General features: G+C 39.4%; 1 protein-coding gene across 1 annotated transcript; it reads right to left on the reverse strand.

The window, feature by feature from the left end:
* Window positions 1-5,609: 5,609 nt before the first annotated feature.
* LOC132011808 (olfactory receptor 51D1) lies at window positions 5,610-6,584 on the reverse strand. Its single transcript, XM_059390958.1, has one exon. The coding sequence runs from the start codon at window positions 6,582-6,584 to the stop codon at window positions 5,610-5,612; it is 975 nt and encodes a 324-aa protein (XP_059246941.1).
* Window positions 6,585-17,491: the final 10,907 nt, after the last annotated feature.

A 17,491-nucleotide genomic window follows, 5' to 3' on the forward strand; every position in this document is an offset into this window, starting at 1 on the left:
TCCATCTCAAACCACATCAAAAATAGTGATGACAAGGGCTCCAGCTACCCGCAGAACCTGTAGACCATGAGTGCAGGAACTCACTGCCATCACCCTCAAGCCATCTCTGCTGTTTCCCTAAGCCTCCCGAACTTAGGCTGTGTGAAGACTTCAAAAATATATACAACCAAGGGACTTCTACTTCTGGGAAAATGGGAGTAGCAAGAAGGAATATCCCTCTGAAGAAACCAAGAAATGGACTATATACATAAACAGTGTTTTGCAAGACTGGGCATCAGGCAATGAAGTACAGTGAGCCCTGAGATACAGGAAACAAATAAGGTGAAACCCTGTGGATTCTCTAGCTTCCTGCCCTAAGGAAGTTTCCATGTTGCAGTGCAGGCAAGGAGAACCCAAGAAGAGTCCAGAGGACACCCCACCCTAAGTGAAGGACATGGAGATGAAGAGTTCAATGAAGATGAAGAGTTCAGATCAAGCCAGCTAGATCTGAAGAGAGAATATCAAAATGAGAGATCTACACATAGAGAGAACCCCAGAGATGTAGAGGATCCTCCTTCAACTGAGGTCCTGATCAACACATGCACGTGAACAAGCTACCTAAAGCTGGGGAAAGAGCCACCTGAAAAGATGAAAGGGAACACTATCCAGTGTTCACACAGGGTCAAGGATAGTGACTGTCTCCACCAGCCAGACTGGAAAACTTCAAGATTAACAGGGCACTAAGTAGAGAATGCAGAAGGATCTTGCCTCAGTAGTGGGGAATAATGAACCTTAGACTGAGCACTGCTCTAGTCCCACCTAACAATTCTTTTTTTAAAAAAGATTATTTATTTATTTATTTGACAGAGAGAGAGAGAGAGAGATCACAAGTAGGCAGAGAGGCAGGCAGAGAGAGAGGGGGGAAGCAGACTCCCTGCTGAGCAGAGAACCCGATGTGGGGCTCAATCCCAGGACCCTGGGATCATGACCTGAGCCAAAGGCAAAGGCTTAACCCACTGAGCCACCCAGGCGCCCCCCCCCCAACCTAACAATTCTTAAAGGCAAGACCCAAATGACCTAACTAAGTATAAGTAACTTGACTGAGTCCCTAAACAAAACAGAAGAATATCTATAGGGATACGAAAATACGCAAAACCAAGGTAAAATCTGCAGTCTCACATGTGATCAAATTGCCAGACATGCAAAGAAGAAAAATGACCCATAATGGCGAGAATAATTTAAACTGATCTAGAACTGAAACAGATATTAGAACTACAAGATAAAGATATTATATATTAAAGATGATTACAACTGCATTAAACAGAATAAAAACTTAAGTAGAGACATGAAAGATATTTTTTAAAATTGCAATCAGGGTGCCTAGGTGGTTCAGTAGGTTTAGTGTTTGCCTTCTGCTCTGGTCAAAATCCTGGGATCTAGACCTGTGTCCAGCTCCCTGCTCAGTGGAGAGTCTGTTTCTTCCTTTCCCTCTGCCCCTCCCCCCTTCCACCCCTATTCTCAATCTCTCTATCAAAAAAATAAATAAAACCTTTAGAAAAAATAAAATAAAATTGAAATTAAACTTCTAGGGATAAAAACTCCAAGGAATGAGACATAAAACTCTCCAGATGGAGATACATTATGGAAGAAATGATTAGGAAACTTGAAGACACTGAATTAAAAACTATTCAAAAGGAAACACAGAGATAAAAAGCAATATTTAAAAAACAAACACAGGGGCACCTGGGTGGCTCAATGGTTAAAGCCTCTGCCTTCAGCTCAGGTCATGATCTCAGGGTCCTGGGATCAAGCCCCGGGTCAGGCTCTCTTGCTCGGCAGGGAGCCTGCTTCCTCCTCTCTCTCTGCCTACCTCTCTGCCTACTTGTGATCTCTGTCTGTCAAATAAATAAATAAAATATTTTAAAAATTTTTTAAAAATAAAAAACAAACACAGACTCAGTGAGGAGTGGGAGAACTTCAGGTGGCCTAATTACATGTGACTGGAGTCCTCTCTGTGGGGTGGGGGACAAAAAGTTTTCCAAATTTGATATACACTATAAACCTATAAACTCATAGATGCAAGCAGCTCAAGATAATGATATTTTAGGTATACAAAAGCTGAAATAATTCATTATCATATCACATCACAAAGTATGATAAACTCTTCAAGTAGAGAAAAACAATACCAGATAGAAATAATATACATCTACAGAAAAAATGCAGAGCAGTAAAAACTGTAACCACCTGGGTACATACATAAAGGTGTTTTCCTATGATTCAAGCCTCTTTAAAGATAATTGTTTAGATGAAAATAACAATAATGTGGTGTGGAGTTTATAAAACATATAAAAGCAATATGTACAACAACAGCACAAAGGTTGGGAGGAAAGGAATGGGAATACAGTCCTACAAAATTCTTCTACACATTAAATGGTTAAATGAAGGTAGGCTGTAATAAGTTAATATATATTTAAACCCTACACAGCCATTAAAATAACAAAAGAGTGATAGCTAACAAACTATAAAAGGAGATAAAATGGAACCATTAAAAATAATCCAAAAATAAAGAAAAAAAGGCAAAGCGGGGGGAAACAGGTGGTACAAATAGAAAACAAATGGGATACCCCTAGTAAAATACAGATATCATCAAATCAGATAAAAATGTAAGAAGTGACAATATCCTTTCTATTAAAAAAGGCACTCCAAACCAAAAGACCCAAATAGGCGAAAAGTAAGTAATGAAAAAAAAAGATACATCACGGTTACATTAATTACAAGAAAGCTAAAATGGCTTTATTAATACCAGACAATGTAGATTTCAGAGTAAAGAATATTACCACAAATAAAGGAGGCCACTTCATAATGATAATTCATTATAAGAAAATTAAAAATGCTAAATACTTAAATCCCTGTTAAGAAAACTTCAAAATATTTCAAGCATAAAGTGACATAACTACATGAAGCAATAGACAAATGTAAAATTATTTTTCTTAAAAATTAATAGAACAAGGACATCTGGGTGGTTCAGTCTGTTAAGTGTCTGCCTTTGGCTCGGGTCATGATCCCCGAGCGCAGGGATCAAGTCCTGCATGGGGGTCCTTGCTCCTCAGGGAGCCTGCTTCTCCCTCTGCCTGCTGCTCCCCCTTCTTGTGCTCACTCACTCTCTCACTCTCAGTCTTTAAATAAAATCTTTAAAAAAAATTAATAGAACATATTCAATAGTAGAACAGTAGATATTTTCCCCCTAAGATCACGTGACGCTTATTACTTCTATTCACAATATCCTGGCATTTCTTGCCAATCCAATAACACAAACTAATCGATTAATTGTATCCAAATTTGAAAGAAAGAAGTAAAACCATCTTTACTCACAAGCAACATGATCATCTATGTAGAAAATCTAATGCAAAAAAAAAAAAAACACTTATAATGATTGAGTTTAGCAAAGTTCAAGATTCAGGAGTAATGTAAAGAAGTCAGTTATAGTTCTGTACACTAGCATAATGGAATATCAGAAAAGTTAACTAAATAATACCATTTATATAATAGTATCAAAATATGAAATACAGATAAGTCTGATGAAAGACATGAAAAACCCATACAATAAAACTACAAAACACATCTGAAAGAAATTGTGGGAGATCCTAAAAATGAAGATATATACTATGTTCATGAGTTGGAAAACTCAACAATATCAATTCTCTCTAAACTGACCTATATAAATTCAATACAATTCAAGTCAGAATTCCAAAAGACTATTTTGTATAAATTTTAAAACTGCTGCTAAAATTCCTAAGAAAGTATAATCAGAGCACCTTTGAAAATGAAGAACAAAGTAAAAGGATTAACAATACTGATTGTAAGACATCTTACAAAGCCACATTAGTCATAAAAAATAGCAAAATAGTCAGTGAATTAAAAAAAAATTCTAGAATAAGACACACATACATAGATAACTGATTTTCTACAAAGATACAAAAACAATACAGTTGACCATGGATAGTCCAGTAGCATCAAAATAACCAGATGTCAATATGGAAATAAATTAACTTTGACCCATACCTTACACCTATATATACAAAAACTAACACAAAACAGATCACAGAGTGAAATATAAAACCCAAAACTATATTGCTTATGAGAATAAAAAGAACATGGATTTTTGTGCAATTGTGATGAGTTTTTAGGTACATCAAAGTGTTGCTATAAAAGAACAACTTGATAAATGAGACTTCATCGATTAAGAATATTTGATTTTTTTTTAAGACCATTAAGAGAAGCAAAAGACAAGCCACAGACTGGGGGAAAATGTAAAGTATATATCTGATAAAGGACTTATATACAACATATATTTTTACAAATCCAAACTCAGTAATAACTAAACAACAGAACAGAAAAGTGGCAAAGATTTACAGATGACAAATAAGCACATGAAAAGATATGAAACATCACTATTTATTAGGGTCATATTGAAAAGCACAATGGGATGCTATTAAAAACCTACTAAAATAGCTAAAATAAAAATACAGACTATATCAAAAGTAAGCTAAGATGCCAAAAAATTTTAACTCTCATACACTATCAGTAGAAATGTAAAATGACACAACCACTTTGGAAAGTGGTACAACCACTGTGGAAAACACTTAGGCAGTTAAAAAGTTAAACAAGTCAGTTCTGGAAACATTCTAAATGTCCATCAGGAGATGAACAGATAAACAAACTATAACATAATTACACAATAGAATGCTACCTAGCAATAAAAAGAATTAAGTAACTTAATATTACTTAATATAAGTATATATGCTATAGCATGGATGAATCTCAAAATAACTGTGCTGACTAAAATAAGCCAGACAAGAAAAGGAGTACATAGTGTTTGGTTCTATTTATCTAAAATTCTAGGAAATGCAAACTGATGTAGCATAAAGCATTTCAATGGTTATCTGGGGATTGGAGCAGGAAGTGACCAGGAGATATGGGAGTGAGGGACTTCAAAAGGGTATAAGGCAACTTTTGGGGAATGAGAAATATGTTCATATCTTGATTGTGGTGTGGTTTTATGGGTGTATACATGTCGAAACTTATCAAACTGTGAACTTTAAATGTGTGCCATTTGTTGTATATCAATTATACACCATAAACTATTAAAGATTAAACTAAATACACCGAAGCACTGGAGGCAGAAAATACCTAAGTCCCCATACCACGGGCCTTACGTGGCTGAAATGTCTAAGGTCAGATGCTGTGGCAGCCATGGAAGTGTGATATTCAAATCTCCTTCACAAGAGCCTGCTGCAGGGAGCATAGCAAACTGACAGTGCCAGCCACTGCCTCTCAGGCTCTACCTCCATGTTAGCAGCAAGGCCACATTTGTCCAGCCTACCCCACTAATGACTTAGTACTGACCCATGCTTGCTAATGTAGGAGCCTTCTGATGAGAAACCTTTGCTTGGGGCTGTTCCTTTGGCCTAGCCAAAACTTTCTCAAATCCACAGTTCTGTATTGACACATTCCAGATATCTGGAAACAGACAGCCCAGTAGGTTGGATGCTCCAATCACTAAGACTTTCACAAGGTCATAATCCTCTCAGCTTTGGCAGGGATTGAAGGCACTAGGGAGGTTATTCTGCTCACCTACCACCCTGTGAGAACATATGGAGAATCCGTGAACGGATCTCCTTGGTCTTGGCTCCATAAACAACAGGGTTGACCACAGGTGGTAGTAGTAGATAGATATTAGCCATAATCACGTGGAGCAGGGAAGTAGGGCCCCCCAACCTGTGTACCACTGATAGCCCAATGAGGGGCATGTAGAAGACCAGTACAGCACAGAGATGGGAGACACAGGTGTTGAAAGCCTTGAGTGCTGCCCCCCGAGAAGACAGCTCCAACACAGTCTTCAGGATGAGAATGTAGGAGAGACCAATGAAGAGGGAGTCCACACCCATCACTGAGAGAATAATGAAGAGTCCATACACTACATTGACTATGGTGTCAGTACAGGACAATTTCATGATATCTTGGTGCAAACAGAAGGAGTGTGTGACGGTACGTGTTTGGCAGTATGACAACCGCTTTAGGAGGAAGGGAAGTGGTAAGAAGAAAACAAATCCTCTGGTCAGAGCAGCTAGTCCAATCTTAGCCACAGTAGGCCCCGTAAGCACAGAAGCATGCCGCAGTGGATGGCAGATGGCCACAAAACGATCAAAAGCCATGGCCAGCAGGACAGCTGACTCCATGGCTGACAGAGCATGGATGAGGAACATCTGGGCCAGACAAATATTGAATCCTATTTCCTGGATGCCTGTTAAGAAGAGGCTGGCCATCTTAGGCATGGTGACAGAAGACAGGACTAGGTCAATGGTGGAAAGCATAGCCAGGAAAAGGTACATGGGCTCATGCAGGCGCCTTTCCACACGGATGATGAGGACAATGGCCAGGTTGCCCAGGGTGGCCAAAGCATACATAAAACACAGTGGAAAAGCCAGCCAAAAGTGTATGTTAGGCCCCAAGCCAGGGATGCCCACCAGTAGGAAATATGCTGGGTGTACCAGAGTTCCATTTGGAGTGGCTATGACAGGAACCAAGCACTGAGGCTTCTGCATTCCAAGACCAGGGTCTATGAAGGGGAAAAGGAGAAACACCATTTAGTCATGGTTCAGAGGAGACTAAGGACTTACCAGGAAAGAGCACCGGAGTCGTGATGACAGTAGCAAACAGAAGATTAAGTACTTATAATTCTGAACTCCAGTCTCTCTGTGCTCTGTGTCCCCTTATACACATTTCCTAGAGGTCCCATTAATCTCAGTGTGTGACAATCCACTCAGAAAATATGCAACAGCTCTTCTTTCCAGAGCTAAAGCTGTGGACAAGGCACTGCTCTTAAGCACTTCTCCAACATAGTGGACCTGCCCAGAATGTTCCACACTGACCCCAGCTCTGCTGGTGCATATAAGGTTAAAGTTCATTTGGGTCCCAAGCCTAAGGCTCAGTCTGTGATTACTTTTAAGTTCCACTCTAATCTGATTTAGGGCAAAAAGCAGGGGTTCGGTCTGGTATGGGGTTTCAAGAGACAAGTTTGTGTTTAAGCCTGAAGAGCATTTCCCAAACTTACCTGATAGATTCATTTGAAGTAGTTATTGAAAACCCTATACCCAAAGTCTGATTCCAGGCCCAGATAATCAGAATTTCCAGGACAGGGGGGTCCAGGATTCTGGTTAAAAAGAGTAATTCCCTTCTCCCCAGGTGATTTTTGTTTTTAATCAGGGAAATTTGTGAAAAGCAGTTCTGGTGTTCTGGGAGGTAGAGAGATGGGGGTGAAGAAAGATTATAATTTCTAGCCCCCAATGAAGAATAGAACAGAATTTTTCATCAGATCTCTGGAAAGTTGCATGAGAGTCAGTCCCAGACTGTGGCTTGGCTGCGGTGTGACATGGAAAGGACATACACCTGAGATATGGAGAGAAAAGCAGTCCATACTGAAGCTGGTACTTTGTGATATCCACAGGCATGCCCCCCTTCCACCACCACTCTCCCTGGGGATCATATAACCACCAGGCTCAACTTCCTTTGGCTCACATACACTCTTTTCTAAGCTTCTGTCCTGAGATCCAACCCTATAAGCTGCTGCCTCTTTGTACTTCTTCTTGGATAGCCTATGCACCTCACACTTATCTTACCCCAAAAGGAACCCCTTCCAAATGGTACCACCCACTCATCCAAGTCATCCAGGTCAGGGCAGTTTCTTCCCAACCTCATTATATTATCCACTCTGCTCTGATTATGAAAGGAGCTTCCTAATTCACCTCCTTGCCTCCAAACCCACATATTTCAGTGCAACTTCTGCATCACTGTTATCTAAACAGCAAAACTAGACATGTCAGGCTCCTGTCTAGCAAGTTACTGTTGACTCCCATAGTGCTCAAAGTTGAAACCGTGTGGTCTGCATTCAAGGTCCTTCATAAGGTGGTTCATACGTAACTTTAAAGCCCAGCTTCTCAGTTTCCTTTTTCATTATGGATCACCCACCACCGCTACCACCACCACACATCTATTTGTCCCCCACATGTAATTTCCCTGGATAAATTCATTTCCCTTGCCTTGTTTCTTAGGTGAAGGGTAGGAGGCTGGAACTGGGGAGTCCTTCCTGGCTCAAGGGATAAACATAGTTTGGAATGGACCTCACAACATTTGAAGAAACTCCTCTTTGGCTGATTGCTGAACAAGGTCTGGGATCCCAGGCACTGTAGTCTGGAAGTGCATTCGCAGACAGACTTCTCCAAGAAACCAAGAGAACAGAGCAGAGGCCAGGTTTCCTCCTGCAGTGCTTCCTGCCTGGATATGTGGCCAAGACTCCCTGTCGAGTCTACCCTCCCCACCCTTCCCTTTCCCTCCCCAGGGCTGAGCCTGGCTCACTCAACAACAGAGCCTCTGCCCAAAGCCAGAGCAAGTTTATAACTTCTTCCCGACCCTAGGGAGTGAGAGGATAATGAAGAGTAAATTAGCCTGGGCTCCCTGGGACCTACACTCCACTCAGGCACTCCTACTCAAAGTGGCTGTGCTGTTACTTGTTCTAAGTTTCAGAAGACTAGAGGAAGGCGAGTGCCATCGGGCGGAGAGAAGAGGGATGACCTGCTGGAAGAAAAGGAGCCCTGAATGGAGGTGTGGGTGTGTACTAGAAAGTGCACAGCCATGGATACTTCAAATCACACTCCCAAAGGCATTATCCAAGTGGATCCCGACTGTGCTCCTTGACAGCCTAATGCTTCTTGATGCTGCCCCCTTATGGTCATGCCAGAAACCTGCAGCTTCATGGTAACCAGGCCACAACTCTAAGGATGCCCAAGGACCTAACTCAGTGGTCTTGAATTTGAACTCCTTCCATTGCAGTATGCTGCCCCTTGGCTCACCATCCCTCTCGGGCCAACTCTTTCCTCCTTAAGCCATTAATCATAGCTCACCTGTCACACCAGAAATGGGACAGTGTACACAGGCTATTTAAATGTGGGGCTCTGTCAGGAAACAGTTGTGTCCAAATTGGAGTACAACCACTTGCTCATGGTGTGACCACCTTTAGCCTCATGTGAAAAATAAAATGAGATATTTGCAATTCTCCAGTGAATGTCTGTGTTCATTATTATTACTCAAAACAACTGGAAGAACAAAAGAAATAAGAAATTCAGTTGAGATAGTGCTACAACAACCAGAGGAAGAAAGCACATTGGGGAGGAAGAATGGACAGTAGTACAGAAGGCAGCTGAGAGATCAAGCACTATCAGGACTGAAAATAAAAGATCACTTGTTACCTTGAGAAAGTCGTATGGGAAAAGAATCTTGAATTCAGCAAGTGAGGAGTAAGGGGGTTGGGAAGAAAGGGAGAAAGTGGATGTAGACAACTCCTGGAGTAAGTCTGCATGTGAAGAGAAGGAATGAAATGGGAACTATGTGAAACACTGATAGCTCTAAGGAGTTTTTAAATGTGTATTTGACCTACAGGAGATTGAACACAAGTATATGGACTTGGTAGGGAAGCTCCCTGCTCTTAACATTCCTGGTGGGGATCTTTAAGGCTATGACCCTTCAGCCTCTATAAAGTAACCATGAGAAATCTTACCTGTGCTCATAGCTTCTTTACCAAAACAGGCCTGACTAATATTCTGAACTGCATATTTTCTACTGGAAATCACCATTTTGGTGTTCCTCAGGCACCTCAAACTCAGTGCCTCCAGCTAAGCACATTATCTCTGATCCCCAGTCTATGTCTATGCCCCCAATCTATGTTTTCTGTTGCCTGTCACAAAATGACTCTGTTACCCAGTAGTAACCACTCCATTTTAGGTGTTGCTTCTACAAGAAAACCTCTCCAGTAAGAAAATGTTCTCTTGGGTGCGTGAGTGGCTCAGTCAGTAAAGTGTCTGCCTTTGGCTCAGGTCATGATTCCATGGTCCTGGGATCGAACCCCAGATCAGGGTCCCTGCTTCTCCCTCTCCCAACTCCCCCCCCCTGCTTATGTACGTGGGTGCACACTATCTCTGTCTCTCTCTCTCTAAAAAAAATAAACAAAATCTTTAAAAAAGAATGTTCTCTTATTTCCAAGGGTATCCAAATTCCATTTGTAGATGAATAATGCCATTGTCTTTCATTAGAATATACTAACGGATGTGTCAATACAAAGCCACAAACACCCACCATGAAAGGAAAGCATGGTTTTACCTGAAGATAAAAATGATTTCTTGTATTAACAACCTGTAATAAGGCAAGAGAAAGAAAGGTATGCTATGAGATTTAGAAAAAAAATTAGTAATTATTTGTGAATTAATGATTTTATATATATAAAAATCCAAAAGAATCCATTGATAAGTAACTTAAATTAATAAGAAAATATATAAAGTCTTCTGAATACTGATCATTTGAATTAATAAGTAAATATATAAAGGTTGGTAAATACAAAGTCAATATACAAAATTCTACCATATTTCTTTATAAAATACACATGATTTTTTTTTAAACATTTACAATAGCATAGAAAAATCACATGTCTAAGAGTAAATCTAACAAAGGATACAGAGGACCTTCTATACAGAAAAGCATCTTTAAAAGAAGGCATCTTTAAGAGAAACTGAAGAATAAAACAGAAGAAAAAACTATGTTCTTTTATAGGAAAACTCAAAAATGTGAAAAATTTAATTTTCTCCCCAAAATTTTTCTTGAAGAATGGAACCAACATGAGGAAATGTGATATATCAAATAGCAAGACATTATAAAGCTACAGCAATTATAAAAGTGTGATATTGGTGCCCAGACAACTGGGCCAATGAACAGAAATAAAATCCCATTTAAGGCCAGTTGGGTTTTTTGTTTGTGTTTTTGTTTTTTAAGATTTATTTCTTTATTCAAGAGAGTACAGGAAAGCACAAAACCCAGAGTGGGGTTAGAGGGAGGGGGAGAATTTCAAGCCAGCTCTGCACTGAGTGCAGAGCCCAACACGGGGCTCAACTGCAGGATATGTAGATCATGACCTGAGCCTAAATCAAGAGTCAGACACTTAGCTAACTGTGCCACCCAGGCACCCCAACAACCAGTTATTATATGACAATGGTAGCACAACAGAGCAATGAGAAAAGGATATTTTTAATAAATGATACTGGAACTGCTGAATATCTATAGGGAAAAAATGAAATTTGAGCTCAAACTCATATCACTCACAAGTATGAATCCTTCATAAGTTATAAGTAGAACTATAAAAAGCAAAGCAATTAAACTTTCCAAAGTAATACAAAAGAGTATTTCCATGGCCTCAGGTAAATACTGATTTTTTAATGCCGGCTAATTCATTCATGAATATTTATTTGTATGTGACAGCCACTCATATAATTGATGAAAATATATCAGTGAACAGAACAAATAAATGCTTTTGTGGAGCTAACATACTACCCACTATGACTTAGCATTACTTTATAGATATATCTGTCTAAATGTATGCCAAATAGTCTTCTTTCCTTAGATCTCAGAAATCTTATCTGAAATTATCTAGGTATGGAGCTTTCATTTTATGAGTGAGCAAGCATCTTAAGACTTCGGTCTTTATAGAATTTTTTTCCTAGCTATTTCTTTGATTATTGATTTCATTCCATCTCCATCCCTGCCTTTCTTTCCTTCTGGAATGTCTATATTTGCCCCCCATGTCTCTTCTCTTTTCTTTCTCAAGTCTATGTATTCACTGAAAAACAAAGAACTATGCATGATCAATTTGAGAGATATTTCCCAAAACACTGTGCCAAAAGACAATGGCTATTCTGTTTCTATTCACTTTCTCTCTCTCTCTCTCTCTCTCTCTCTCTCTCTTTAATTTACACCTTGGAGTTTCAGGGGTTTAAGAAAATGTTCCCATCTCTTCTCTTTCTTGGTTCAAAACAACCAAACATTCCCCACAAAATTTGCACACTATACTTTGTTGTTATGATTTCTAATAATTTGCTATTGTTTGCACATTGCATTTCTTCTGTAGTCATCTTCTTGTTTTAAGACAATAGGATATTATCACCTCTCATTAATGTTATGCTTTCATCTTTTAAGTTTCTCTCACTGCTTCCCTGTTTTTTACTGGGTTATTTGGTTTGATTTCTCATGTCTGTCCTCTTTTTTTTTCAAACTCTGATATTCTTCCACATTCCTAGCTTTCTATTCCTGGTTATGAATGATGTTTTGACAAATCACTCTTCATAGCTGACATATATTCTCATAACGTTCTGCATTTTCAGTGAATGTAGATTGGGTTTCTTTCTAGGAGGGTTATGAGGAACATCTCAGGTGATCTGGCCACCAATAGTCTAAGACCCATAGAGACATGAGTCAGAGTTCTTTCCACAGGTGCCAAATACTGGAGGCTCTGAAGTGAGGGACTCCTTGTATGGTTTCATGACAGCTTTCCCTCTATCTTATTCTCAATAGATTCACAGGATTAACAACTGTGAGAATGAATTTTTCTCTCTTTTGCATGACAAGACTGTAAATTCTTGATAAATTTTATCCTCTTAGTTGAACTTCTGGACACACGAAATTAGAAAGCAGAAATCAAAGTTAAGTTTCCATATTCCCCAAACCTTCCTGGATGCAGGGTTGTGGAGCCAGGAAATCACCTTGGAAGGCAGGAAACTTTTTCATTAGATCAGATGGTAAGAATGGAATAACTCTAAGTAGGCTAAGAATGAATTAATCCCAAAGTCAGTTTTGATTTAGTGAGGTCATTTTAGGTCTCTAGGATGTTTCTACTATGAATTAGCAAACAGCATTACATACAATTCCCCAAATTTTGGTTGTTTTCTTCTTTAAGCTATATCCAGGATTAAGGTAGGACTAACTTTTAAGGAACTGTGTATCTTGTCCAAAATCTGTCTCTGGGCATTGTCTATGTATCAAAAATCATATTTGGTTTCATTCATTAGTTAAGCCCTGATCAAAGCTATTGATTTCAGAGACCTGGAATGTGGTTCCAAGATTAATAAATGTCATTAATAAGCAGATAAGAAGCAGCCTCATTTTAAATTCCTGGAGGGCAAGAGGTGTGAATAAAATCATTATAAATCCTCAAGTCAATAAATAATTAAAGGAAATCTATAACAGGAATGTCATTGCTTTGGTAATCAGATTGGCATAGAAACCACAGTGGCAGTTATATGCTCATCTCAGCAGGTAAAATAATGATGGTATATATATTAACGATGAGATAGAGGGATACCTGTGAACTTTAGAAGTGATCATAGACAAAGTAAGGATGTGTCATAATTTGAAGGAGGAGAGGATCCTCCTTTGGAATTGAGTTGAAAAAGCAAGTGAGGGAACCCTAGGAAACATTCTGATCTGGTAAATGCATTGTTTCTACAAGTGGTAGAGAAAATATAGAGTTAATGTTAGAAGTTTTTTGGTTTTTTTTTAATGCTGAACTTGCTTGAACTGACAGGGGAAAAAAGGGGGGAATAGAGTCATATCTTACTAACCAGGAAGAGGTAACAACATTTACAGACGTTCTGGAAAATATAAGAGCTCAATGAGAAAAAGTAAGAATACAGGAAGACATAGCTAGACCAAGATAGGCCATTCTGGGCTCCTGAAGACTTAAGCTCTGGAAGAAAACAGCAGCTCTGGTTCAGGAATGAGCTGGTCATGAATATGCATATGAATATAAACAATAATGGGGAACCACACAAGAAAGTCAAACTCACAAATCTAAGGAAGTCCAGCAGCACACTAGCCACTTTGGTGAGAGCTGGAGTCCTTGTAATCCTACAGTAGCTACAGAGAAATACCAAAAAATAAATAAATTAATAAAAGCAGTTAATCAGGATTGTGGAAAATGTTGGGTCTTAACCTTTGACTGAAATTTGTTTTTGTGGAATGTCATGCATCCTGCTCAAAAGAAAGTAGATGTTGTATCCTCAGAAAAAGCATACTCTCCATTCTGCAGCTGGGATGCTTGGAAAGTATGGGGACAAAGGAGATAGGAAAATATAGTAGTTTTATAATACACATAATAAAACCTAAGGGAAGAATGGAACATTGAAAATTCCTAAATTGAGAAGTTTTTAATAAACCATTCTCAAAAGAAAATTGTTTAAGTAAGTGAGTGAGTGTTTGTTTGTTTCATGTTGTGTGAAAATCATAGCATCACTCTTCTAACTTCTTAATTAGGGACAATCCTGAGTCTGGTTGTATACACCAAACAATGGGCACTGATTGACAAAAAACAATTTCAAAAACGTGAAATCATCAATCTTTTGTTTTTCCTTTCTGACCCCTCCATAGATGACATTATATTTCTCTGTAAGGACTATGGCTGGTGATGGCAACATTCATGTGAACATCCTTTGACCAAAAAAAATGCTATTATACAATGTGGTGGCCACATTTTGCTCTGAAAACTTATGTGTGTTTTCTGATTTTTATGAATGTAGAGTTGGTATATGTAGTGGATATTTGTCATTCACTGTAGCCACTCAGCATTTGGATTGGTCTTCCTCTTTGAGGAATTTTCCTCCTTATGATTCTACATCCTTCCAAGATGGAAGCCATAAACTCAACTTCCTGGCTATATAATCAATTTTTCTACCATGATAAAAACTCCAAAATCACAGGGGCTTACAACAAACATTTTTCATTCATCTGTCATGTCCTCAGCTGCAGGTAGACTATTGGGACTCTGATCCATAGGTCTTCTCATTTAGGACCCTAGCTGAAGGAGAAGCTTTTCTTTGAGACTTGTCTTTACAGTAGCAGAGGGAAAATATGAAGAAGTGGTGCAAGCATGTCTCATCAATCTTCTGTAGGAAACTGAAACACACCCTTACCTCTCATTCCAATGATCCAAGACAGTCATATAGCCAAGTCTGATAATGGCCTGGGGAAGTATTCTCCACCTATATAGAGGCACTCTGGGTCATAAGGCCATGGATGGGGTTGCATATTGCCCTTACAAGAAAATCAATGGGAACAATAATCCAATCTACTACCATGGGTGAAAACATATGATCTAGTGCTGTCAATCATGTAAACTTGCAAGAAGCAGACATGGAAGCTAAGAACATAAAAAAGCATTAAATTGTGCTGGTAAAAATCATTAATAGAAGACTCAATCTTTGGGAGGAGTTAAGATGGCAGAGGAGTAGCAGGCTGAAATGACATCAGGTAGCAGGAGATCAGCTAAACGGTTTATCAAACCATTCTGAAAACCTACAAATCCAACAGGAGATTGAAGAGAAGAAGAGCAGCAATTCTTTTTTTTTTTTTTAAAGATTTTATTTATTTGACAGAGAGAGATCACAAGTAGGCAGAGAGGCAGGCAGAGAGAGAGAGAGAGGAGGAAGCAGGCTCCCCGCTAAGCAGAGAGCCCGATGCGGGACTCGATCCCAGGACCCTGAGATCATGACCTGAGCCGAAGGCAGCGGCTTAACCCACTGAGCCACCCAGGCGCCCCAAGAGCAGCAATTCTAAAAACAGAAAATTGACCACTTTCTGAAAGGTAGGACCTGCAAAGAAGTGAATCCAAAGTGATGGGAAGATAGACTGCAGGGTGAGGGGCCAGCTCCTGGCAAGCCGTGGAGCAACAGGGCACAAAATCAGAACTTTTAAAAGTCTGCTCCACTGAAGGACATTACTCCAGAGGCTAAGCAGAGGGGGATCCCTCTGGGGATAGTGTGGTCTCAGGTCCAGAAGGATCACACAAGGATTGGGGGTGTCTGAGTGTAGCAGAGCTCACAGGTATTAGAGCGGGGAAGCCGGCTACAGAGACAGAGCTGAGGAGTGAGCTCTCAACTCGGGGTTACCTTAAACTGTGATCTGTGGCACAGTCAGACCACTGCTCTTTGATCAGGGATTCCACAAGTGGCAGATCCAGGGAGACCACCCTGGAAGAGTGGCAGGGATCTGCTGGGTTTGGAGACTCCAGGTAGGGCTGTGTGCCAGAGACAGAGATGCTCAGTCACAGGCTGGGTGAGCTTGGCATGCACAGGGATATGGGAGTGATAGAGCACTCTTCTCGGAGGGTGCACTGAGGAGTAGGGCCCTGAGCTCTTGGTTCCTCAGGGCTGGAGATTTGGAGGCCGCCATTGTCATTCCTGGCCTCCAGAACTCTACAGAAAGCGTTCAGGGAACAAAAGCTCCCAAGAGGAACTGAGCAGATTACTTAGCTCGGCCCCTGGCAAGGGCAGTGCAATTCCACCTCGGGCAAAGACACTTGAGAATCACTTCAACAGGCCCCTCCCCTAGAAGATCAGCAAGAAATCCAGCCAAGACCAAGCTCACTTATCAAGGAGAATAGCAGAATTCCAATGGAGGAGAAAGCAAAGCATGGAATTCATGGCTTTCTCCCCATGATTATTTAGTCTTGCAAAGTTAATTGTTTTTTATTTTTATTTTTTTCTTATTCTAATTTTTTTAACTTTACTCTTTCTTCTTTTAATGTTTTTAACTAGTTTATCTTAACAATACCTTTCATTTAAAAAAAACTTTTTGAACCTTCATTATTATAGTCATATTTTATCCTTCATTGTATCTAACCTTATTTTTTGTACACACATAGGGTTTTTTCTTCTAAAAAATTTTGGGATACAACTTCTTCTAATATAACAAAATATACCTTAAATCTAGCACAGGGCTTTGTTCTAGTCTCCAGCCTAAGCAAATTATCTCCACTTTCTTCTTTCTTTTCCCAGCCAACTTATCAACTCCTTTTTTAGAATTTTTTAAAAATTCTTATCCTTACAGTCAGAATATGACTTCCCGTCATTGTGTTTACCCATATTTTGTGTGTGTGTGTGTGTGTTTTTCTTCCTTTAAAATTTTTGGAGGTAGTTTCTTCTAAGAGGACAAAATACTCCCAAAATTAAGTGAGTGGCTCTGTTCTATTCACCAGTCTAATATATAAATTTTATTTTTCTTTTTTTTTTCCTTTTTTAAAAATTTTTTTTAACTTCTTTTTATCCCCTTTGTTCCCCCCATCATATGGGGTCTCTTATGACTTGGTTAATGCACATTTTTCTGGGGTCTTTGATACCCTTTTTGTGTTTTATTCTCTTCTTCATATATTCTTATCTGGGAAAAAATGACAAGGCAGAAAAACTTACCACCAAAAAAAAAAAAAAAAAACAAGATGCAGTACCAAAGGCTAAGGACCTAACCAATACAGACATTGGTAACATGTCAGATCTAGAGTTCAGAATGACAATTCTCAAGGTGCTAGCTGGGCTCAAAAAAGGCATGGAAGATATTAGAGAAACCCTGTCTGGAGAAATAAAAGATATTTCTGGAAAAGAACTAAAATCTAACCAAGCTGGAATCAACACAGCTATTAATGAAGTGCAATAAAAAATGGAGGTTCTTACTGCTAGGATAAATGAGGCAGAAGAGAGAATTAGTGATATAGAAGACCAAGTGACAGATAATAAAGAAGCTGAGCAAAAGAGAGATGAACAACTCCTGGACCACGAGGGGAGAATTCAAGAGATAAGTGATACCATAA

The sequence above is a fragment of the Mustela nigripes genome, chromosome 1 (assembly GCF_022355385.1).
Source record: "Mustela nigripes isolate SB6536 chromosome 1, MUSNIG.SB6536, whole genome shotgun sequence".
Classification (NCBI taxonomy): Eukaryota; Metazoa; Chordata; class Mammalia; order Carnivora; family Mustelidae; genus Mustela; species Mustela nigripes.

Coding starts and splice junctions, on each gene's coding strand:
- LOC132011808 (XM_059390958.1), bottom strand. CDS start 6,584: ATGCAGAAGCCTCAGTGCTTGGTTCCTGTCATAGCCACTCCAAATGGA.